This window comes from Drosophila takahashii, chromosome 2R, assembly GCF_030179915.1.
Source record: "Drosophila takahashii strain IR98-3 E-12201 chromosome 2R, DtakHiC1v2, whole genome shotgun sequence".
NCBI classification, from domain to species: Eukaryota; Metazoa; Arthropoda; class Insecta; order Diptera; family Drosophilidae; genus Drosophila; species Drosophila takahashii.
The window spans coordinates 23,658,816-23,682,278 of NC_091679.1; the positions used below are offsets into that span (position 1 = coordinate 23,658,816).

The window sequence follows — 23,463 nt, forward strand, 5'->3', positions numbered from 1 at the left end:
AATCGAGTTATATATTTAAATATTTAAATAAGCAGGAAATTCACAGGTAGCCAAAATGTATACAATTTCAAAACTTTAATACCGAGTTCATTCCAATTATACATGTACTACACGTTAACCCAAGAAACCCGCTTGAGAAATGTAAATATCAGTTTGACCTGACATGGAGCTGCTTTTTCTCTGTGTGCCAGCTCGGAAACTAGCTAGTAGCTACCAGATCTCGGAGTACCTGCAGCTGTGTGTGCGCCAAACTAGCCGATGCGATACATAGTTTGGCCCAAAGTTGTTTTCGTTTTATTTTCTATTAGGTTGGCTGGGAGTGCGAGACTCTTTTCGTGATCAGTTTGTGTTTAGCATTCGGTGAGCGCGGGTCAACAGTTTCTGAATCTGAATCTAAAGCTGAAGCTGAAGATTAATCTGCCAAGGCATCCGAATATCTAGTTGAAAGGGTCTGCCGTTGTTGCCAAGTGAAGGTGCGATAAAACTTACACGATTAATTTAAACACCAGTTAAAATCGAAGACTGTTTTAGTGGCATAAATGCAATTAGCATGCGAATCAATTTTGTTAGCAAAGTCCAAGGCCCTCTGAATATATTAATGGAGTTTAACGTAAAAGACTTAATGGGTCCTTGGTAGTCTAGTCGAGTATTTGAATTTGTTGCTCAACCAAAGAAATCGTGACCACATCCCGTTGCATACACTCCTTGATTTTATTATCGCATTGTTGACATCTCTGAGTGCTCCAAACTGGTTGTCCCCAGAAGAAAAGCCAACATGCAAGCGGACCAAGGAGCACCAGGCACTTTTCGGGTATTTCCAAATTGGGAAACTGGGAACTGCCAGCCACCTGGACGTGGAACATGGACATTCTTCCCCAGCAAGTGCAGCTGTCGTCGAGCATGCAATCACCGTATCAAGTGCTATAAATTGCAGTCTGTAGTCTGTAGTCTCAAGTAGCCCATGACTGGCGAAAAGTGGCGCTACTATCTAACTATCCGGGAATCGTTTTATGGCTTTTGCCTTTGGATCGCTTAGATGCCAGCTCGATTGCCCCCGGAGCAGATCTTAAATTGCAATAATTGCCGCTCAGCTCCAGCTGGTGTTGCACAGCAGTGCTGGCCGAGATTAGCGGGTCAGCGGGTTGTGTGTGGCAATCCAATCTCTTGGCCGGGTTGGCACACGTCTGCCCTTTTCACTTTCAAAAATCACGTTCGCTGCCGCAGTCTTTGGTATCAGCAATGAACTACACTGTTAATGGTTGCGATCTTGGCCGCAGGCTAACCATTCTAGGCCCAATGCTAGAGTCATTTAAAGCTTTTAATTTGGGACCAAGACATTCGGATTCGCCATTAAACTGAAACTTTAGTGTTTGCGGCACTTTGTAATGCGGTTCTTATACCCTAACAGGGGGTATTATAATTGGAATCAGATGTTGGAAATACAAAACAGTAAATCTGTATCTCTTTATATCCAATTAGAATGTCCTTATAGTTCAAACCATAATCTTATAACTATTTAAAGTGGTGTTTGTATTGAAATGATCGAAAAATCTACATTCCAGTTAGGATTTTCGATTTTTAAATAAAAATGCAAATAATCGGTTAGTAGTTAAAAAGCCTTTAATTTTATCAGTGATAAAAATTCTACATTTTTCAAAGTTTAAATATAATTGTTGAATTTAGGAAAAACAAGAGAGAACGCTATAGTCGGGTTGTTGTCCCGACTATCTAATACCCGTCACTCAGCTAAAGGGAGTGCGAACGCTGTGTCGGGTTGGTGTCCCGACTAATAATCGTTACTCAGCTAAAGGGAGTGCGAGGGAGATAGATATATAATTTTTGATTGCGTATAACTTTTTAATGAATGGTCCGATTTGAAAAATGTCTTCTACATTTCGATAGGTATAAATATACACAACAAAATTGCATTTATACTTCTCGGAAATCTTTAAAGATGTGGGCGCAGGACCCATTTTAAAATCGTTAGTGGGCGATTGTGGGCGTTAGAGGGGGCGTGGCGCTCGGCTAAAATAAACTTGCGCTGCGTAGGAAGCCAAAGAATATGTGTGGGAAATCTCAACCTTCTAGCTTTTGTAGTTTCTGAGATCTCAGCGTTCATACAGACGGACAGACGGACAGACGGACAGACGGACAGACGGACAGACGGACAGACGGACATGGCTAGATCGACTCGGCTAGTGACCCTGATCAAGAATATATATACTTTATGGGGTCGGAAACGCTTCCTTCTAGCTGTTACATACTTTTGCACGAATCTAGTATACCCTTTTACTCTACGAGTAACGGGTATAACTATTATGTGAACCAAAATTCGTACAGAATCATGTTTAGAATACTTTGTAAATTTATTTCAATAATAAACGTAGTTTTTTTAGACACGCATAGCTGCGAAAGCCTCATAATATAGTCGATTTATAGGATTTCACAATTAAACTAGTTTTTGAAACTGGTTCGCGGATCCACGAGGGTGATATATCACCCCCACAACAAAATCCTACATCAGCCAATGGGTACTATATGAATGTTATATCCACAAGGGTATCTAAACTTCGTCTTGATGAGGCTAACTTCCCTTCTCGTTATGGCTTCAGTTTCACTTGTCACCCCAACCCCAACTCATTGCTGCTCTGCTCCGCCAACCAGAAGATTATAGGTAGTCCAGCTTGTTAAGCGGGGTCCAAGTCCGTCCGCCGTCTAATATCTAATAACCATGTATGCGTCGAATGCGGGTCAATGTGTCAGCGGACCAACGGCTTTCGATCAAGTTTAAGTCGACGGCGGATGAAGGACACAAGGCGCTCCAACTCTGGGCATGCTCCGCCGCCCACGGCAAGCTCATGGTGCGAATCGTGGGGCATGCGACATGGACATGGATGTGGCAATCTCTTAATTGGTGCCGTAACGCCGAATCGGTGTCGCTCCGCTTGCCCACTCGATGGTCACTGCGTTGACACTCAGAAACCGAGTGCGAAAATGAAACCCAGCCAGCCAGTTATGTGGCCAGTGGCCACTGGTCAGCCAAACGTGGCCTAATCTGCAATTGTCGCTCCGCCGGCTAACTGGTTGGTTGCCTCATACTCACATGTGGCCACTGCGACCACTTTACAGCCAAGATCAAATGAAATTAAAAGTGCACTTGGCGGCGACGGCCATTACGTGCCCATAGCTCCATAAGTGCCCCAAGAAAATCGCCAACAATGTCAACTCCGTTTTTAGAGATCATATTTTACTGATAAAATAATAGTTATTGCGTAAGGGAACCAAAATTTAAGTGTTAACGGGAAAGGTAGTTCGTCTCGATTAGCTAAAGTATATCCATGGGTTCAGTAAGATCGAAAATATAACGGTACACAGAGAGAATTTTTAATGAACGGTGCACTTAAATTGAGAATTTTCTACTCAAAATAAAACCAAGTACTCACTTTAAGTACAAAATACTCACTTTCAGTACCAATTTTTTAAATAAAATGCCTTGGAATTGAGACTATTAAGAGATTTTTAGAGACAAATAAGAGAGAAACAACATGGTGAATAAAATAGGCTTCTTTTTTCAAAATTTGTCCACAAAATCAGTATTTCCTCAAATTGAGAATACAAATACTTAATTTGAGAACGTCAGTCTTCTTGAGAAATTTTCTTTGTGTACATATGAAGAGATTATTCCTATAAGACTCAAAATCAGCGAATAAAACATTTATTTTATAAAGAAGGTTTATATTTCCTAGGTGACTGAAGCTATCTGAGATGGCCGCCAAACCGAAGTTCGTTTATGAGAAGGATGACCTGGCCACCATAGGGGAAGTGGACGACAACGAGGTGGACCGCATTGCGGAGTGCTTCAAGGGACGCAGTCTGTTCATCACAGGAGGCACTGGGTTCCTGGGCAAGGTGCTGGTCGAGAAGTTGCTGCGGTAAGTGGGTGGACAGAGTGGGCGGGCAGCTGGTCCGAACGTGGCCCCATTAATCCCAATTTCCGCCTCGGCTTATGCAATATTATTAATTCCTGCAGGTCGTGTGGCGGCCTCAAGCGCATTTATCTGCTCATCCGCCCCAAGAAGGGCAAGGATCCGCAGGAGCGCATCAAGGATATATTCCAGAATGTGGTAAGCGGGGTGGGAATTATGAAAACTATGTATGAGAATTCATTGCCTTACTCATTGCGGCTTACGAAATTAATCAACTAACGTGGGCGGGGTGTGTGTGCAGCTCTTCGACCAGGTGAAGCAGCTTCGTGGCGAGGAGCACATCCTGCAGCAAGTGGTGGCCATAGCCGGCGATGTCCTGTTGCCTGGTCTGGGAATCTCTGAGGAGGATCTGGAAACGCTGCGCGAGGAGGTGTCCATTGTGTACCATTGTGCAGCCACAGTGCGGTAAGTGTTTAGGAAAACATTTTTGGATTATACAATATTACGTTCAAAAGAGGGAAATAGGGCATATAATGTAGCATTCGACTGAGCAAAATAAGCGGTCTTAAAATACTTTTTAATTTAAGTTTAATATTATCCGAAACAATATTGAACCTTTAAGGCCTCTTTACAGTTCAGTTTTATAATGTGACACGAAATCGAATTTTTCATACAAATTTCAAAATTTGCAGGGACCGTAAATAACAGTCATTTGAGACTTTTATTTTAAAAAGACTACTGTGATATTTTATTTTTAAATGTCAAAAATAACACTCTTTTTACTCTTGTCCACAAAGCATATGCATTTCAACAAATCTGGTAAGCAAATTAACTGTTATTTTCCATGTCTATAAAGTGCATAAAAACCAGAAAAATTGTTGGTAAAAAATTGAACAAGTCTCAAATAACTGTTATTTACGGTACCTGAAAATTTGAGATGGAATAGATTCCATTTTCCTTTTTTTTTTTTTATATTTCAAAATTATTGTTTGTTTTTCATTTTGTTAGATATTGCAACAATTTAGGAAATATTTTAACAGAATAAAACAGGAAATGTAAATTTGCGTACAACAATTTTGTTAGACCAAGCTAACACTTTTAAAATAATTTCATCGGAATAACAACAGACTATGATAACAAACTTGAAACATAAGAAATTCCATTTGAAAAATTCCTACTGAGGTGTAAAGAAGTCTTGTGGTAAATTAAAAGATAAATCCCATATTTTAATTTAATCCAACTTGGCCGATATATTTAAGGAAATTTGGTATTCAAAAAGTATGGAAAGTCCTGGATCCGGATTTAAACGTTACTACTACTACCCCATTGACCTTGTCCATCACTAACCTTCCTTCTTAATCCTCCCCAGCTTTGATGAGCCGCTCCGGAATGCCGTGTTCATGAACACCCGCGGCACCAAGTACATGCTGGCGCTGGCCCAGACCCTGAAGCACCTGGACTTCTTCGCCTACTGCTCGACGGCCTACTGCCACCTGCACGTGAAGACGCTGTACGAGAAGCCCTACGACCCGCCGGCAGATCCGCACAAGGTGATGCAGGCCTGCGAGTGGCTGACGGACGACGAGGTGGCCACCATCGAGCGCAAGGTGCTCGGCGACATCCCCAACACGTACGCCTACACCAAGTCCCTGGCCGAGGCCCTGGTGGTGGAGAAGTTCGACCAGCTGCCCGCCGTGATCCTGCGACCCTCGATCGTGATCCCCATCTGGAAGGAGCCCATTCCCGGCTGGACGGACAACATCAACGGGCCCACGGGTCTGCTTATCGGAGCGGGAAAGGGAGTCATCCGGACCATGTACTGCAATTCCTCTGGCTACGGCGATTTCCTGCCCGTGGACGTGGCTGTGAACGGCATCCTGGTGGCCAGCTGGAGGAACATCACCGCGGGCACGGACACCACCAATCGGGTGGCGCACATGACGTCCTCCAACGACATCAAGGTGTCCTGGGCGGAGATCATCGAGCTGGGTCGCTGGGTGATCGAGAACAAGGTGCCGCTGAATGGCGTCGCCTGGTATCCGGGGGGCTCGATGAAGTCCAACTACTGGGTTCACTTCATCTGCATGGTGCTCTTCCAGTGGATGCCGGCCCTCTTCGTGGACGCCCTGCTCTGGCTGCTTCGCTATCCGCCGGTATTGTGCCGCGTCCAGAACCGCATCTTCAAGGGCTTCGAGGTCTTCGAGTACTACGCCAATAATGTTTGGAACTTTGACAACTCGGAGGCGGTGAAGCTGCGCAAGCTGATGAACAACAAGGAGCGGCGCACCTACGTGATCGAGAAAATAGAGCTGGACCTGATCGACTACTTCACCAACTGCGTCCTCTGCGCCCGCCGCCTGATCCTCAAGGAGTCGGACGAATCCATTCCGGCGGCCAGGAGGCACATGAAGGTGTAAGTACCGGGGATTTGATACTCTCCCAATGGAGTACTGACCATGATCTCTTTTTTCCTTAGGATGTGGGTGGTGGACAAGGTCTACAAGGGTATCTGGATATTCGGCATTCTTTACATGCTCTATAGGTGCTTCTTCGCGGGATAGAATCCGTCCCGATGCGACGCTTAGTTAAGTGCTGGAGACCAAAAGATGTGCCCTGCCCCAAGCCGTAGTTGTTATGTTTTTTAGGAACTAAGTCTTCTAGTTTTACCCGGTGCTGTTGATTAGAAACGTAATTCATTTGTTTTGAAAGGCAGCGAATAAAACATTGGTTTATGTACGGAGTCGCGTTTGAAGGGGACTCATTATAGCACTCGGATTTCAGGAAATTTAAGTGAATGACATTTTTTATTATACCCGTTAATATTAGAGTGAAAGGGTCTATTAATGGAAAGGTATGTTACAGGTGAAAGGAAGTGATTCCGCCCCTATAAAGTATATTATTTTTGATCAGGATCACAAGCCAAGTCGATCTAGCCATGTCCGTCTGTCTGTCCGCGTGAATACTGAGATTTCGGAAACTTTAAGAGATAGAGAGTTGCGGTTTTAGATTTAGATTTTTCAGCTTCCCATACAGTGCAAGTTTACAGTGCACGCCCACTCTAACGCCTACAAACTCCGAAAAAATGTGGCGCTTCGAGTTTTGAAGCTTGATTTTAAGTGACTCAAAAAAAATTTGGCACGCCTACTCTAACGCCCACAAATAAGTTGTGTATAGCGAAAATAATACATATGCCTTATGCGTTAATTCTGGTTTTAAAGTTAGATGAGGAATGGCTATTTAAGTCAAGGCTCATTTCTCCCTTGACTACATTTAAAAAATATGAAAAAGTTAAATAATAACGGAGTTATAGCTTAACTGCCGGACCGAAATAGTGTCCACCGTAAATAATTGCGTTTAGGTACAATTTTCGAAAAATCTAATGTGACCAAATTGTTCACAAGTCCCAGTGTGATATATTTGAGCGCTCACGGCGCGGTCACACTACTTTCCCGGATGGCTTGAAAATCATCGATGTTTACGCACATCGATAGTTCGCAGGGCTTTGCTTTGTTTTGCAAAATCCAAGCGGAGAGCTGAGGCTGTGACAGATTGCGGGTGCGAGTCGCGGACCAGCATTGCGTCATCACCAACTCCTGGCCAGAAAAGCGATCGGGGAACAAGGCAGGCGCAGGCCCGGCGACACGGAACGCTCTCGGCGACGAGGACGACTAGGGATCGGAGGAGGAGGTGGAGGCACTGGCCGAGTCACGGGGGCTGGCCGACATGACCAGCACCACTGGAAGTGCTCCCAGCCTGGGACCCCCCAGTGCCCCAATCGGAGCTGCTGGATCTGGATCCGGCACACTGGAGGGCACCTTGAGCAAGTGGACCAACGTGATGAAGGGCTGGCAGTACCGCTTCTTTGTGCTGGACGAGAACGCTGGCCTGCTGTCCTACTACACGGTGAGTGTCTGCAGTGGACCTCCTGACTAACCCCCATATCGCACCCAGAAGCGCTTCCCCAGGTGGCCTTATCTTATCTGCGATAGATACATTCGGATACACGCACACACTTGTTGGTGCACTTTTATTGCGCGATTTGTGGGCATGCGATCACTGTTTGGAGTCCGGCTGGGGCGTCTGACTCTTGCGGCGCTGCGCCACCTGGTAGGCGCTGTTGTAGAAGTCGTAGAAGCCGTAGAACATGCCCACGATGACGCCGGTGAAGTAGAGGAGCACGGCGGGCGGCATGCCGCAGGAGACGAGCTGGCAGGGAACCTGGGTCAGGATGAGGGCGAACTGCGTCATCTGGATCACCGTAATGGACTTCTTCACGGGCGTCAGGGCCTCCACCACGCTCTTGTCCGCCACGGCGGCCACAAAGTAGTACGAGTACATAATGACGTGGACGATTGAGTTGAGGAACACGCAGAAGTAAGCAGCGGTGCCTGTGGAGCAGGGAAAACTTTAGTAATGCATCGGACAGAGCGGCACAGAGCTCACCATTCCTGTTCATGTTGATCAGAACGTACACCAGCGTCAGCGTGGAGAAGTGGTGGAAGATGTGCAGCTTGGACACCTGGTTCTGCTTCTTGCGCAGCACAAAGATCACCGTCTCCAGCAGCTCGGAGAGCTTCAGCCAGAAGAGGAAGTAGGCCAGGCTGTAGTAGCGGCGCACGTGCTCCGGACTGCTCCCCAGGTCGCGGCACCTCCAGAAGAAGTATATGGCGTTGTCCGTGATGAACAGGACCTACGAATCCAGAGCGAAACCATTAGCCGCTGCCACTTCTGCAGACTGTAGCTACCCACCTCCTTGATTACGTATATGCAGGACACCACCTGAATCACGTTATGCACCAAGATCAGCTTCTTGAGCTCGTAGGGCTTGCGAGTCTCCATAAAACTGTAAGCGATGGATCGAAGGTATTCTTCTTACGTAAGTGGACCACATTGAATTGGTAATGCCGAGACCAGTGACCCGCATGCAAACGAGAACGTTGCATTAGCATTTGGACTTACTGCGGACCCGCTTTCGTGACAAAGTACAGATAGACGAGCAGAATGGTGATCATGTACCAGGGATCCTTGTACAGCGCAGGGACCTCCACCAGCGGCTGCAGACTTGCACCTGCAATTCGATTGGAGACATGGATCAATCTCCTTCAATTCCGCGCAGAAGCTCACTTGTTGACGCCTCCATTGTGCTCCTGTGCGTTGGATTTTCCCTGTCCGGATCCTTAAGCTCGCGGGGTTCTGGAGGACTGCTGCTCTATTGCCTCGAGCCGTAGGCACACATTTAAGCGCGAACAGTTCGCCGATCACTGCTTTTATTCCCCTCCAGGCATTGATTTGAATTCATTACTTTGTAGCACGCGTAATAGCCCTTTGACAGCAGCACCCGTTCTTTAATGAGCTTACCTAGTTCCAACTGCATTTGTTTTTCAGTCGAAGGAGAAGATGATGAAGGGGGTGAGGCGCGGCTGTGTGCGCTTGAAGGATGCGCTAATCGGGATCGACGACCAGGAGGATAACACGTTCACGATCACCGTGGATCACAAAACCTTCCACTTTCAGGCAAGTTATTCTCAGTCATCCACTTGTTATAATATAAGCCCCCAATAAAATTTTCCCAGAATTATTCATTAACTTATTTAATATTATTATTGATACATAGATTTTAGGTGAAAACGTTTTTTTTTTTAAATATGATTTAAAGCCACATTTGATTGGTTAACATTTTTTTACAAAAACCCTAATTAGGTTTGGCCTAAATCTAATGAACTTAATAAATAAAATTTGTAACCAATCAAATGTGGCTTTAAATCGTATTTAAAAAAACGATTTCACCTAAAATCCGATGTCTATTGATAAAACTTAAGTATTAATAATATGCCTCTTTAAAAGAATGGCACAGAAATTATGCTAATAGTTCAAATTCAACGCCACAGGCTTAATGAACTCAACAATACTAAATTCCAAACTAGACTTGACAGTGATACGTAAGCAACAATTGGATCGAAAGGGCAAGCACATGTTTTGTTTTTCCAATTTACGCCGTCGCAGTAGAAGACATGCTATCTGGGCAGGCAGAGCTCTGCACAAAAGCCAGGAAAAAGGGTATCTGGACAGCGACCTAGAAACCTCTGTCTGGCCCTCACGTTCTTCCTTTTGTTTGACTTTGTTGCCTTGATGTAACGATAAAACTTTTCCCAATACCCGCACACACCACCAAAGGAGCCTACTAAGCCTGCCAACTTTCCAACCGTTTGCAGGCGCGGCACAGCGAGGAGCGGGAGCAGTGGGTGCGCCGCCTGGAGGACACCATTCGACGCCACGCGAACCGGTCGCGTCTGTGGGACAGCCAGAGCGCCTTCTACAACGCCGGCGGCTACACGAGGGAAGTGGGCGGAGCCGTAGTGGGCGGCCGACGACCCAACCACCTGGAGCTGGTGGCGCGCCGCGTTTCCGAGGCGGATGCCTACCTCCAGCTGATGATTGAACAGACGAGCGTGAGTATTGTGCCACGTAATGCAGGGCATTATGCAATTTACTGTCGCTTTCTCTCTGCTCCACTCAGTTGCTGGACAAACGCATCGCGGAGCTGACCGATCCGGCCGAGCAGTCCAAGTGCAAGGCCCTGCAGGACAACGCCAGTGTGAGTAGCAAGTGGTTATGAAGCCTTCGCCTCTGTGAGCGACACCTCGAGGTGCAGCTCGTCCCGGAAATTGTTTGAGAGTTTCTCCACTTCGGCGTACGTCAGTTGCCAGTAGTTCTCGTCGACAGTCATGAAATGGTCCGCGTCCTGGCTGTGAATTACCCTTTGAACACCCACCACGCAGTCGGCCCTTGCAGCAGCATCTCTTCCGCAGAGACGGAGCGTGGCGTTCAACTGTTGCCGGTCACTGGGAGTGACCAGCCAGAGGACGAAGACGTCTTGCCTCTGGCTATCCAGTGACCGCATCATAGATGCATGAGCGGCTGTCCGACAAATTAACACCACCACCGGGATCTCCCGAGGCCGCTGCTGATTTAGCTGACCCCTGTAAGCCAGTAGTCCCAACACCTTGTTAACCCGAAACTCACAGGTCTTCGGCTGGAGGGAGAGCATAGTCCGTTCGCCCTCCAACAGCGGAAGGGAGCGCTGGAAGGAAGCATCCTTGTGGTTATGATCACAGAGGTAGTGCAGCAAAAGCAGCTGGCTGTTCACACGTCTTTGGCAATCTTCAAAGAGGCACTTGCTCACGCCGCATTTAATCAGCAGTTGTTTCGGTTCGGGATCTTCTTCCTGTAAAGAGCAAACAGCTTCATCCTGTGGTGCAGGCTCAATCACATCTAAGCATTGTAGCATTGTTTTTCTTTGACGCAACTGACGCTTTTGCCGCTCATCCAGCTCGTCCAGCCCCGCATTTAGTTTTTCCATCTGGGCGTTGAGCTCCCTGAAATCGGCATCCAAATCAAACCGGGTCTTCAGCTTGTTTTCCAGCTCCATCTGCTGCTCCTGACGCTTCTTTTGGTACTCTTTAAATTGAGCATACACCTCGTCGATGCTGTGGAGTGCAGGATCAAGGAACTCCATTTTAGTCGTTGAATGTAAATCGAATCGCCGGATTAGCTAGGAATTTTGGGAGTCGAATTTGCAGCAGAGTTTGCCTGGCGAATCGAAATGCCAGGCCTACCCCGCCGCCCACTCGTATCGATTTCCAATGCAAGTTCAGGGTTAGCAGTCGGCCAGATGCAAAGGCGTGAGAGAATGCCACTCGGCCGGCAGCTGCTCACTTCCTTGGCAAACTTTGTCGAGGCCATATCACCACTCCCGCTTGGCTAATCGTACGTTCTTGTTTCAGGCCATGCTGGATCACATCAAGCACTCGATTGTCAGCCTGCAGATTGCCAAGAACATGGCCCACCCCATCAATGGAATCTACAACGGCCCACCGGCCACTGCCTCGACCAGTTCCTCGGCCAGCGGAGCTGCTGGGAGCAGCAACAACGTCCAGGCGGGTGGCCTAAAGGTGCCCCTGGAGGGCCAACTGGGCGCCAAGGGAGAGCTGGGCGACGACGAGGACGACTCGGCCACTGAGAACGGTGAGTGCAACTGGTAATCAAGCCAGGGTCAAGCGGCTAATCGAATTCTATTTCTATTTACTAATCCTGCATCTTGCATTCATTTTGACAGCCACCACCGCTCCTCTCGGTCTGGTTGTGCCGGAGACCTCCTACTCAAGCAGCGAGGGCGAGGAGGACTTCTACGATGCCTACGACGATCCCTTCACCAGCCTTGGCAGCTCCCCGATTGGCTGGTGAGTGGACCACTTGCAGGTCTTACAAGTAGCATCAAAAGCGTGCCACTTGACAAAGTATGCCGACTGGCCATCAATCAGTTGCGATGCGGCAACCGGCAAGCGTGCTGTGTAATGTGTGATGTGTGCTAAAATTACGCATTTGCTGCCCTCCAGTCTGCATCTCCTCCTCCTGGTCCTTTAAACAGGCGCATGCGCCTGAGCAGCGCATGCAAAATGCATTGCCCGAAGTTCGTCGCAGTCGCAATTTCGGGGCAGTCCGTAATTTCGGCCAAGTCGCGTGTAAATAATAAATACAGGACCTTCTCCCCCATCGGTGCTTTGCTGGCACAGCTGACACGGCTTCGTCGTCGTCGGCGCCTTGCTTCGTCATCGACATCCTTCGGCCCAGTCGTAGTTAAAGTCGCCATTGTGTATGTCTGTCAGTTGTAGTTTCGTTCGTCATCGGCTCGCAGTGTCGAAGCGCTCCTTTGGGTGCAAGCTCCCCAGTTGGATTTTTCAGTAGTTATTCCGTTTTCCAGTAATGGCCTAGGCTTTGTCTAGGCTTAGATTCGAGAGCTTCCGCTTCAAGAGCGAAACTATGGCGGTGCTGGGAGTGCAGTGAGGAATCGGGCCATCACCATCCCACGCCATGTTCAAGAAGTGGGTCCGACGCGTGAGCCTGAGGTGAGGATGTACCTCGCACACTGTATTATGTATATGTGCGCCAGGTCGTCGCAAGTGTTTCCCTCATAAATTGTAAATGAGGCAAGCAACAGAGATCGAAAAAAGGAGGATGATGCGGGCCGCAGAGGCTGCTGGTCCCAGTGACGCACACGCACACGCTGACATCACGCCGCAGGATTTATGTCAGCCCATTACTTATGCCCAGACGCCGCAGGAATCCTAATCAACAAGTCCTGATTTCACTCTCGTTTCCCATTTCACAACAGCGCCACTCGCGGCTTCTCGGAAACCACATCGCCCACCCACGAGAAGGTTCCGGATGGCTTCGCCAACGCCGAGCCAGTGCCTCTGGGCGAATCAGTTGCCCCCCAACCGCTGCCGGAGATCGATGAGAGCGTGGCCGATGCGGACACCAGCGCTAAGACGCCCAGGACAGCGGCCAGTTCCCGAAGTGCCAGCTACGACAATGGAATAGACTACGACGCCTTGTATGAGGAGGAGGAGGAGACGGACCTCAGCATGGAGGCGCACGGCTCGATGATCACGCACCTGCTGTCGCAGGTTAAGATCGGCATGGACCTCACCAAAGTGGTGCTGCCCACGTTTATCCTAGAGCGCCGCTCGCTGCTGGAGATGTACGCCGATTATTTTGCCCATCCCGATCTGTTTTTAAAGTATGCTTCTACTAAATACTATGGTGAATATAACTTATCAAGTATCCTCTATAACAGAATAGCGGATCTCGATGATCCGCGCGACAGAATCGTCCAGGTTTGTCGCTGGTATATGAGTGCTTACCATGCGGGACGCAAAAGTGCAGTAGCCAAGAAGCCCTATAATCCCATTTTGGGCGAAGTCTTTCAGTGCCATTGGGACATTCCTGGTGAGCAATGCATAGTGAACGTTTTATGAGCACCACTTACAAGTCTCTTTCAACATTTCAGGGGAATCCCAAGATGCCCAGGAGGTGCGCGACGGCCCAGTGCCTTGGTGCCGGAGGGATCAGCTCACCTTTTTGGCTGAGCAGGTGTCGCACCATCCGCCAAGTAATGAAAACAAGAAAACCCCTTTTGTAATTTATTGATATTAGAGCCCTGCATGAATGGATTCAATGAATTATTTTGAATTTTCGGTTTTATATGAATGAATTAATTAGATTTTTGAGTTTAATAGAATTAAATGAATTTAAATTTTGAGTTTAATAGAATTAAAATTAAATTAAATTTTATTTACTAAGCAGTTAATATTGATTTGTTAAAAATTGTTCACGTTTTGTTCTCAAAAGAAAGGCAATTAAAAAAATACATAAAAATGATTCATTCATTCATTTAATTCAATTTATTTCACATAGAATTGAATTAAACAAATCCGAAGTTTCACGGCATACTATGTTAAAATAAAAATTGAATGATTCACGCAGGGCTCTAATTGATATATTTATTTATTGCAGTTTCTGCCTTCTATGCGGAGCATTACAATAAGAAAATCACGTTTGCGGCCCATGTATGGACCAAGTCGAAGTTCTTGGGCCTCTCAATTGGAGTTCACAACATCGGCGAGGGCGTTGTGACCCTGGTGGATCGAAGCGAGGAGTACATAGTGACCTTCCCCAACGGATACGGCAGGTAAGGATTGACTTCATGTATTTCGGTATTTATTTAAATGATAAATTCTCCCATTTAGGTCTATTTTAACGGTGCCTTGGATTGAGCTCGGCGGCTCGGTGGAGATCAAGTGCCCACAGTCGGGATACTATGCCAACGTGGAGTTCCTCACGAAGCCCTTCTATGGCGGAAAGCGCAATAGGGTCTCTGCCGAGGTGACTAGCTTTTGAAGTAATCCTCGATTTGGATATTAACTTAAGGGGTCTTTCAGGTTTATGCTCCCAGCGAGAAGAAGCCTTTTGTCTCGATTGCCGGCGAGTGGAGTGGTTTAATGGAGGCCAAGTGGCACGATAAAAACGTAAGTTCAAGCTATAATTGCTATATATACGTAGATTGTGTTCTATATATTATTACCGTAAATGTTGAACCCTTTCGTGTTCTTTTTCCTACGCATAACCGCTGCAACAAACAACCCCACGAGTTGGCAGCCACATCCACCCACCACACCACACCCACCTCTACCTCTACTTACTATCCACGATTCTTCTGCTTCTCTCTTAAATAGCTCGGGAGCATTTCCTCTGTGTGTTTACTTTGTTTGTCTAGAAAATCGAACCTACCAACTACTACTCTACTCCCCTGCCTGTCTGTCCAAAGTTGTGTGTTTCAAATTGTTGCTATCCGTACTAGTAATTGTGATGATTGTTGTGTATTCAGTATTAGACCAACTGCCAATCAGTTTGACCGCCTAGTGAACCTGAATGAATCTCTTGAATTTTCTAGAAAACCGAAGTATTCGTCGACGTAAATCGCATACCCATATTTAAGAAACAAGTTCGACCAATCGTTGAGCAGGATCAGTACGAGTCGCGACGCGTTTGGAAGGAAGTGACGGCGGGACTCAAGTAAACAGCTCACCAATCTGCCAATTAATCTCTGACCCCCGAATGCGAAGCCTAATAATCTGATCAATTGGTTCGTTGCTCTCCCGCAGGTTCAACGACATCGAGCGAGCCACCACGGCCAAGTATGTGGTGGAGCAGCAGCAGCGTGAGCAGGCGAAGGTGCGCAAGGAGTACGACCTGGCCTGGGAGCACAAGGTGAGCTAATTCAGTATGATATGTATGAGTCAGCCGACTGATAATGTTCCCCCCCAGCACTTCAAGCCCGTGGGCGATAACTGGATCTACGCCAAGCCGCTGAGTCAGCGCATGTATCTGCAGGAGCGGGAGGCCAAGAGATAATGCCAGCGACTGACAACACCAAAAACAACGTCTATATATATGGATCATATCAAGAACGAGCCTCAACTATATGTTTAATTCCACAAGTGCGCAAACCTCTGGACTCTGACGATACAACGTAACGAATGCAGGAAAGGAATAGGAGAGGGGGCCTCCAGGGTCTGGGTATTAATTGTAAATACTATACACGAATATCCAGGCGGCGAAACAGAAGGAACGCTCTGCTCATAAGGTTGCAACGCGAGTCAAGCTCGACAGCTCAGCGGAGACAGACAAGACAAATATCACTCACAGTTTCTACACATAATTAACGATTATTATTTACTACTAAGTACTAGTGTGTTTCAAAGGCAATCGCAGTAAACTGCAACACAAGAACACCTATTCAATACCTTTTACATAACAAACATTTACTAACTAGCAACAAAGAAGGAAAACCAGTTAATAGTGGGATATATCAAAAGTTGTAGATTACGAAATGATAGATATTTAAGGATAGAAATTCTATTTTTGAAATAAAAGACTCTGCTATAGACGAAATACAATACCGACACGCTAGTATCTGACGGATACGGCCTATACGCTTGTTTCCAAGACCCCAACAGACATACAGACATATAGAACACGGTGCACAATGATTTTCCAGTCGCATAATTTTTAAATCAATTACTATTATACGATTACCTCTAGTATTATGTTTCGAATTCCACTTGTCGCAATGAATAAAGCTTTACTAACAGTCCGCTGCAAACACTCCCTCAAACACATATACACTACTGTAATAAAAACGAAACCCACACCACTTGAGACATTCAAAAATAAACTTAAATTTTGAACCTTCGAGCCAGAAAGCCAACACCACCCACACAGCAAAGCTACCGAATACTCTCACGCAAAGTTAACGCAAAATGAAACGAATAAAGTAAATACGCTTGGATATTTATTTAAAGTAATATTTAACAGACTAGTTAACCTGTAGAGTAAACAAATAGCAATCCCGAGGGCATCGATTGGAACCCGTATCCACGCCCGGGTGCACAGAACCTGTATATATTTTTTCGATTTCCTTTTAACCAACGTGTTAAACAAGAAATAGAAACATACCCAAACAGATTGTATCGGATACGATTATAGCAAATAAAGCAATTTGTTCTTACAGCAGTCGATGTGTTATTCCTTTGCTCAAACTTGAGAGTTCAAAAGTTTTCTATCATCTAATAAGTTTTCAGTAAGATATAAGTCCCACCCTAAAATAGTTCCTTTGAAAATGTCCGTTTCTTTTCCGGTTTGAATTGTAACGGATTTCGTGACAATCGAAATGGATTTCTTATCGATATGCAAAATTCAGGCCGATAGGCGAAGTGTCATCTCCGTTTTAAAAAGCACGGTCACACTAATTTCTGCGACTTAGGGGTGGACTTTTAGGATCTTTGATTTAGGGGTGGTAGTATCGATATACGTGGCCCTCAAAATCAGAGCTGGAAAACCTTCGATAGTGTCTCTGTCCAGGTTTCTTTCGGAAACGATCAATAGTATCGAATTAAACAAATTGGTTAATACATATGGTAATATCCTTTGAAAATAGCTAAATTAATAAAGGTATTCTTTATAAATATAATGCCAGTTTTAATAAATTAAAATTTTTATAAAAATAAATAAATAAAAACCTTGTAAAGTAGCGTTAGTAGCGGTCCAGCCGCTATATTTTGAGATCAAATTAGTTATTAAACTTGGTAATCCACTTATTTTTGTTATTTCCAATTATATGTGTTTAAATAGAATATTTCAATTGGCTGCGTTATCGATAGTGCCATCGATAGTTTGCCAGCTCTACTCAAAATTGTTAGTCGGAATAGGAAAAAATGCAAAAAGTTTGCATTTGTTAAGTTAATTTGTGCTTAGCAGATCGACGTCAAGTCCACGGAATCCGCCTGCCAGTCCAGGACGTGTCCGCATCCATCCGGAGCACGCGGGGAGCGCCAGAAGTCGCCAGAAATCGCGAGAGGAAGAGAAAAGTGCGGAAGGAAGTTTTACAAAGAGTGCAGAGAGCGTAGGGCAGTGCCGTGAAAATCGCTTAATTCGCCTTGGCGGAGGAAAAACCAGGTCAGGATTCACCCACATCCCACTGTGAAGTGCCCAGCCAGAGTATTCCACAACTCCCGCGGTCTTTTCCACGGAATTAAGAGCGGAAAAGCCAATTCGCAGCCAGCAGCAAAATCGCCAATCAAGGGCGCAAGAAGAAGAGGCAACTACAAAGTGCAAGTGCTGGTCGAGAAACTACATGCCACTGGAAACTGAAGCTCGGAAAGGTGATAAGTGACTGGTAACCATGATATGGACACACCATTCGATTCGCCCTGATTGCCCCCAATTATATTGAGTGGGTGGTGAGGCGGTGGGGCGGTGGGCGTGGCGGGTTGACTTTGCCAATAGGCACGTCATCAAAAATTCGCTTTGTTTCGAACTCAATTCGGTTCCTTCCTGCTTGCGCTTGCAGTCGAGCCCTGCTGAACTGGGTCACCAGCCACATTGACCCGCCTTCCAGCGATCGCTGACGACGAGGTCAAGTGCTTGGGCCACACACACACACACCGTACATCACATAATACCCCAAATGCTGTGTTGTTTAAACAGCCGAATGTGATACAATTACCAGCCTATTTCCGAGTTACTGTTGACGTAGACACACTTCTGTAAACATTTACCAACGCAGACAGCCAAGCTCATGGCTTGAAAATAAAGCCGTAATAGCACAGTTTCACATTCCATTCAACCAGATATCACTGCATAGAATAAGGATAATGTGCACCCAACTTTAGAATCGCTCATGTAACCCGCATTTTGGCATTGAACGATAAGATAATACCTAATTTCGTGTCGGCATGTTCGGCAGCAACGCAGCCTTCGCGTGTGATAAGATAGCAACTAAACGAAACTTAATTCTCCATCTTTCAGACCTCGAACTTATGAATTAGCAGCATGTCGGCCTACAATCCGAACTTCGTGCCTCCCGCCCACGCTCCCATGCCCCTGAACGGCAACAATCCGGTGAATGGCCAGCCAGGCCCGCAGTATCTGCCGCAGAAGCAGCCACAACAACAGTTCCAGCAGCCTCCTCCGGCAGCAGCAGGTTATCAGGGAGCAGGAGCACCGGGCAACCTGCCACCGCCGCCGCAGTTCAACAGCGGCATTGCGAGCCAGTTCCTGCCGCCCACGTCGGCAGCAGCTCCTCCTGTGCAGCAACTGCCGCCCAACACGCTGCCTCCCCACATGCGTCCGCCCACCGTCAACGGGCCACCGCTCACCAACGGCAGCAATGGGGCGTCTAGCGCCAACTCCTCACGCACTGCCTCGCCCAGGCCAGCTGGATTGGCTCCTCAGTATGCCCAGGGACCAATCGGCGCAGCGCTAAACCATCCGCCAGCGGCGTCAGGACTGCGACCTTCACCCCAACCGGCGAGCCAATCCCTGGCCAACTTGTCGAGCAATCTGGAAAATCTGAATTTGAATCCCAACCGGACGAATGGAGGTGCTAGCGTCGCACCACCGCCCCAGCAACAGTTTCCGCCGCTGGCCCAGAAGGACTACAGGGGCGTGGCTACGGCGCCAACGGGTCCTCCGCAATTCAGCGATGCCAACAGCTTGTTGGCGGCCAGCGGCGTGGCTCCAACAGTTCCCAATGCCATGCCGACCCCGTTTAGTGGCCAGAAGCCGCCCAACTTGGCCCCGCATCCAGCCAAGATGTTCGGAAGTGGAGCTGGGCCCGTCAGACCAGCGCCACCACCAGCGGGACAGAGAATCCCCTACGGAGTGCCTCCTCCGGCTAATTCCGAGCAGCAGAACCAGCAGAACAACAACCTCCAGAGGGCAGCGCCGCCGCCAGGAGCCTGGCCACCCAATCCGGCTAAGGCAGCGCAACCCGTAGGGCCTCCGCCGCAGCAGCATCCCTACTCCCAGGCGTATCCGCCAGCCCCACAACAACAACCACCTCCCCCTCAGTCTGCAGTGCAGCCACCGCCGCCGGGAATGTTTGGAGCACAGCCAACGGGAGCTCCACTGCAGTATCAGGCCCAGGCGCCTCCGCAGGCCTATGGACAACAGCCGCCCCAGCAGCCACCGCAGGCCACTGCTCCGCTAAATGTTGCCCAGCAGGGCTTCAGTAGGTTGTGGGGTCAGGACACCATCGACCTGATGCAGAATCGGCACATCTTGTCGCCGGCCACGCTGGCGCCCCCGAAGGTGGTGCTGCACAACCAGTTCCATGAGTCCATCAACTGCAGCCCGAGCATCATGCGCTGCACGCTAACGAAGATCCCCGAGAGCAACTCTCTGCTGCAAAAGTCACGGCTGCCGCTGGGCATAGTGATACATCCGTTCCGCGATGTCAACGTAAGAAATATATTCAATGAATTAGAATTCTTAGACTCTATCTTTAAATATCTCTTATAGAGCCTGCCTGTAATTCAGTGCATCAACATTGTGCGCTGCCGCTTGTGCCGCACTTACATCAATCCCTTCGTTTACTTCGTGGACAGCAAAATGTGGAAGTGCAATCTGTGCTATCGGGTCAACGAATGTAAATGAGAAGAATTTCCCAAGTGTCAATGCAGCTACTAACTTTCCTCTTTCAGTGCCCGATGACTTCCAATTTGATCCGGCCACCAAGACATACGGAGACGTAACCCGGCGGCCTGAGGTGCGCTCCAGCACCATCGAGTTCATTGCTCCCTCGGAGTACATGTTGCGTCCGCCGCAGCCGGCCATGTACCTGTTCCTCTTCGACGTCTCGATCATCGCGCAGCAGAGCGGCTACTTGGAGGCCGCCTGCTCCGTGCTCAACCGTCACCTGGACGAGATGCCCGGCGACGCGCGCACCCAGGTGGGATTCATCTGCTTCGACAGCTTCGTGCACTTCTACAGCATGGCTGAGGGGCTCAATCAGCCGCACGAGATGACGCTGCTGGACATCGAAGACCCCTTCTTGCCGCGTCCCGACAGTCTGCTGGTGAACCTGAAGGAGTGCAAGGAGCTGGTGCGGGATCTGCTGAAGCAGCTGCCCAAGCGGTTTGCCCACACCCACGATCCGGGTTCCGCCCTGGGAGCTGCCCTTCAGGTGGCTTTCAAGCTAATGGTGGGTGCTATTAATTAAAGTTGATGGGATGAATTTTATAATAATTTCTGAATTATGTTTCTAGCAAGCGTCCGGCGGCCGCATCACCGTCTTTCAATCGTGCCTTCCCAACAAGGGGCCCGGCTCCCTGGAGCCGCGGGAGGATCCCAACAACCGCTCGGCCAAGGACGTGGCCCACCTGAATCCGGCCACCGACTTCTACAAGCGCTTCGCATTGGAGTGCTCCGGCTATCAGATAGCCTGCGACCTCTTCCTGATGAACCAGCAGTACAGCGACATGGCAACCATCTGTGAGTGGCTCTAAGTTACTTACCCTTGGCGCATTTTTTATTATTTATTTATTTATCTTCACTCTCCCTTTCAGCTGGCATCAGCAAGCACAGCGGCGGCTGCGTTCACCACTTCCCGCTCTATCAGAAGACCAAGCCGCACATGGTGGAGTCGTTCCGCACGTGCTTCAAGCGCTATCTGACCCGAAAGATTGGCTTCGAGGCGGTGATGCGCATCCGCTGCACTCGCGGCCTGCAAGTGCACACATTCCACGGCAACTTCTTTGTGCGCTCCACGGACCTGCTGTCGCTGCCGAACGTGAATCCGGATGCGGGATATGGCATGCAGATTTCCTACGACGAGAGCCTCACGGACGTCAAGACCATCTGCTTCCAGGCGGCGCTGCTCTACACGAACAGCGAGGGTGAGCGTCGGATCCGAGTGCATACAGTGTGCTTGCCGGTAACTGCCTCGCTGCCTGAGGTCATGCACTCGGCGGACACGGAGGCAATTATCGGGCTGCTGTCCAAGATGGCCGTAGACCGTTCGGTGGCCTCCAACTTGTCGGACGCCCGTGACGCCTTCATCAACGCCACGATCGACGTGTACAACGCTTTCAAGATAGCACAAAATCTGCCCTCTGGTCAGTCGGGTCAGTTGATAGCTCCGCGCAGCCTCGCCCTGCTGCCGCTTTACATCCTGGGACTGCTGAAGCACGTGAGTTCTTCTGGGCAATATGTTAGTAAGCCTCGTCTTAACCGCTCGTTCCCTTAGCCTGCCTTCCGTGTGGGCACCAGTACACGACTAGATGATCGCGTCTTCGCCATGGACTGCATGAAGACGTTGCCGCTCGACCAGCTGATGAAGTACGTCTACCCGGAGCTGTACAAGATCGATTCGCTCATCTACCACGCCCGCAACTCGAACGCGACTTCGACACAGGACGACGACGAGGAGGAGGACGAACCGCTGCCGGAGTTGCCGCGCCTGCAACTGTCCGCGGAACAGTGAGTAGTGGTCAATTAGTTCTTCATTTGGCTACAATCCCTTTTCATTGCAGTCTGGACTCGCGGTCGATGTTCCTGATGGATTGCGGCACTCTGATAATGCTCTATGTCGGACTAAATGTGCCACCCGATGTTTTGGAAGCTGTGCTGGGTAAGATACTTAAATCCGGAAAATGTTGGATCCCCACTTAACCGTTCCGAATTTCGAATTTCAGGCATCAGCTCCACTGCAGAGCTGGGTGACTATGTATACGGATTGCCAAATGTTGTGAGCAACGAGAACGATGTGCTGAAGCGCTTTATTTTGCGACTCAACTACGATAAGCCCTACTCGGCGCTGGTGCAGATAATTAGGTGAGTTGGAAGCCCATTTAAATGGTAGTTCTTCGTGGTAATAATACTTTCCCAATCCGCAGGGACACGAGTACGGCCAAGGGCCAGTTCATCGAGAGATTAACCGACGATCGCAGTGAATCTAGTTTGTCATACTATGAATTTTTGCAACACATTCGGGCTCAGGTTAAATAGTACATAAGCAGGAAATCCTACAACTATTGTATGCAACAAAAATACGAGTTTCTTAGAACCTAAAAACTCGGACTCTGGTGACTAAAAGCGAGAAGCGAATGCAGGCGAAACTGGCGCAACACAATGGAGACCCACATCGACTCGATCCCCCTTTGCCCCTCCCCTTACCCACTCTCTCGGCTTAGGTAATATTAAAGTGCATGTATTTATTTATTTGTTGATTTGTTGCACTAAAAATAAAATTAAATCAATTAAAGAACATAGTAAATGCGAGAGAGCCAACTTGTCACAACTGTTACTAGATATCGTTGCCAGTTCGATTTAGGCGAACATTAGTCAAAAGTCCAGCTAACCAGTCAGTAAAGCTCCCCTGCAGGCCGATTGCACTGTTATTTATTATAGATATTTTATGCAATAAACCGTCGAAACTGTTGTAAATTATAATTTAACGCGATTTTCGTTCGTTCCAACTGCTTCTAACATTCTGCAAACTCTCAGACCCACAAATTGTTATCGCTTATCCCATTTGTTTGCTGTTTTCAGTAGTATTTATTTCCCGGAATCCAGAGAAGTCTATTTATTTATAAGTCGAAGGAAAGGCGCTTTGTTGCACTGTAGTTAGCGAACTTATTTCAAACGAATGTACGAAGAAAATTTGGTATTGTGTATTGCATTGATTGGACTGCTAGGAAGTGAATGTCTTAAGCTTAGAAGGAATATTATACTGTATCAATAAAGAGACCCCAATCCTGTACCCCAGGTTGTCGTTCTTTGCGTGGGCTAACTAATCGAAACCATATACATATATTGTACTATACTTTATACACATACGAGTACATCAAGATAT

The 23,463-nt window shown here is 47.7% G+C and overlaps 5 protein-coding genes across 6 annotated transcripts; 3 read left to right on the forward strand and 2 right to left on the reverse strand.

The window, feature by feature from the left end:
- Positions 1-346: 346 nt before the first annotated feature.
- LOC108067892 (fatty acyl-CoA reductase 1) lies at positions 347-6,666 on the forward strand. The gene is made up of 6 exons (XM_017157167.3): positions 347-473; positions 3,747-3,932; positions 4,031-4,124; positions 4,228-4,391; positions 5,296-6,339; positions 6,403-6,666. The coding sequence occupies exons 2-6, from the start codon at positions 3,766-3,768 to the stop codon at positions 6,485-6,487; spliced, it is 1,554 nt and encodes a 517-aa protein (XP_017012656.2). The 5' UTR covers positions 347-473; positions 3,747-3,765; the 3' UTR covers positions 6,488-6,666.
- Positions 6,667-7,383: 717 nt separating this feature from the next.
- On the forward strand, positions 7,384-16,841 carry LOC108067851 (oxysterol-binding protein-related protein 9). The gene is made up of 15 exons (XM_017157102.3): positions 7,384-7,829; positions 9,312-9,440; positions 10,139-10,375; positions 10,444-10,521; positions 11,711-11,951; positions 12,043-12,166; positions 13,099-13,506; positions 13,564-13,715; positions 13,777-13,878; positions 14,283-14,457; positions 14,516-14,651; positions 14,708-14,794; positions 15,220-15,341; positions 15,431-15,536; positions 15,594-16,841. The coding sequence occupies exons 1-15, from the start codon at positions 7,650-7,652 to the stop codon at positions 15,678-15,680; spliced, it is 2,364 nt and encodes a 787-aa protein (XP_017012591.2). The 5' UTR covers positions 7,384-7,649; the 3' UTR covers positions 15,681-16,841.
- LOC108067853 (very long chain fatty acid elongase 1) lies at positions 7,939-9,170 on the reverse strand. The gene is made up of 5 exons (XM_017157105.3): positions 9,051-9,170; positions 8,886-8,994; positions 8,676-8,769; positions 8,370-8,616; positions 7,939-8,314 (listed from the first exon to the last, which is right to left on the reverse strand). The coding sequence occupies exons 1-5, from the start codon at positions 9,064-9,066 to the stop codon at positions 7,980-7,982; spliced, it is 801 nt and encodes a 266-aa protein (XP_017012594.2). The 5' UTR covers positions 9,067-9,170; the 3' UTR covers positions 7,939-7,979.
- On the reverse strand, positions 10,515-11,501 carry LOC108067852 (uncharacterized). The gene has a single exon (XM_017157104.3). The coding sequence runs from the start codon at positions 11,440-11,442 to the stop codon at positions 10,537-10,539; it is 906 nt and encodes a 301-aa protein (XP_017012593.2). The 5' UTR covers positions 11,443-11,501; the 3' UTR covers positions 10,515-10,536.
- A 650-nt stretch (positions 16,842-17,491) lies between the features above and the next one.
- Sec24AB (Protein transport protein Sec24AB) lies at positions 17,492-23,370 on the forward strand. 2 transcript variants are annotated; one of them, XM_070212305.1, is made up of 10 exons: positions 17,492-18,003; positions 18,636-20,069; positions 20,130-20,256; positions 20,312-20,811; positions 20,876-21,101; positions 21,176-21,798; positions 21,856-22,088; positions 22,142-22,239; positions 22,304-22,442; positions 22,505-23,370. In XM_070212305.1, the coding sequence occupies exons 2-10, from the start codon at positions 18,660-18,662 to the stop codon at positions 22,614-22,616; spliced, it is 3,468 nt and encodes a 1,155-aa protein (XP_070068406.1). In that variant the 5' UTR covers positions 17,492-18,003; positions 18,636-18,659; the 3' UTR covers positions 22,617-23,370. The 2 variants fall into 2 exon arrangements, with proteins under 2 accessions (XP_070068406.1, XP_017012565.3); XM_017157076.3 differs by having other exon boundaries at positions 17,492-17,989.
- Positions 23,371-23,463: the final 93 nt, after the last annotated feature.

What these genes read in the sequence shown, in the direction of transcription:
- LOC108067892 (XM_017157167.3), top strand. Translation starts at nt 3,766, where the DNA reads ATGGCCGCCAAACCGAAGTTCGTTTATGAGAAGGATGACCTGGCCACC. An exon ending in AGGATATATTCCAGAATGTG is followed by an intron (nt 4,125 to 4,227) that starts GTAAGCGGGGTG and finishes GTGTGTGTGCAG; the next exon opens with CTCTTCGACCAGGTGAAGCA. An exon ending in GCCAGGAGGCACATGAAGGT is followed by an intron (nt 6,340 to 6,402) that starts GTAAGTACCGGG and finishes TTTTTTCCTTAG; the next exon opens with GATGTGGGTGGTGGACAAGG.
- LOC108067851 (XM_017157102.3), top strand. Translation starts at nt 7,650, where the DNA reads ATGACCAGCACCACTGGAAGTGCTCCCAGCCTGGGACCCCCCAGTGCC. An exon ending in TGATGATTGAACAGACGAGC is followed by an intron (nt 10,376 to 10,443) that starts GTGAGTATTGTG and finishes TGCTCCACTCAG; the next exon opens with TTGCTGGACAAACGCATCGC. An exon ending in CCAAGTGGCACGATAAAAAC is followed by an intron (nt 14,795 to 15,219) that starts GTAAGTTCAAGC and finishes TGAATTTTCTAG; the next exon opens with AAAACCGAAGTATTCGTCGA.
- LOC108067853 (XM_017157105.3), bottom strand. An exon ending in GTCACGAAAGCGGGTCCGCA is followed by an intron (nt 8,770 to 8,885) that starts GTAAGTCCAAAT and finishes CATCGCTTACAG; the next exon opens with TTTTATGGAGACTCGCAAGC. An exon ending in GCATATACGTAATCAAGGAG is followed by an intron (nt 8,617 to 8,675) that starts GTGGGTAGCTAC and finishes CTGGATTCGTAG; the next exon opens with GTCCTGTTCATCACGGACAA.
- LOC108067852 (XM_017157104.3), bottom strand. Translation starts at nt 11,442, where the DNA reads ATGGAGTTCCTTGATCCTGCACTCCACAGCATCGACGAGGTGTATGCT.
- Sec24AB (XM_070212305.1), top strand. Translation starts at nt 18,660, where the DNA reads ATGTCGGCCTACAATCCGAACTTCGTGCCTCCCGCCCACGCTCCCATG. An exon ending in ATCCGTTCCGCGATGTCAAC is followed by an intron (nt 20,070 to 20,129) that starts GTAAGAAATATA and finishes TATCTCTTATAG; the next exon opens with AGCCTGCCTGTAATTCAGTG. An exon ending in CAGCGACATGGCAACCATCT is followed by an intron (nt 21,102 to 21,175) that starts GTGAGTGGCTCT and finishes TCTCCCTTTCAG; the next exon opens with CTGGCATCAGCAAGCACAGC.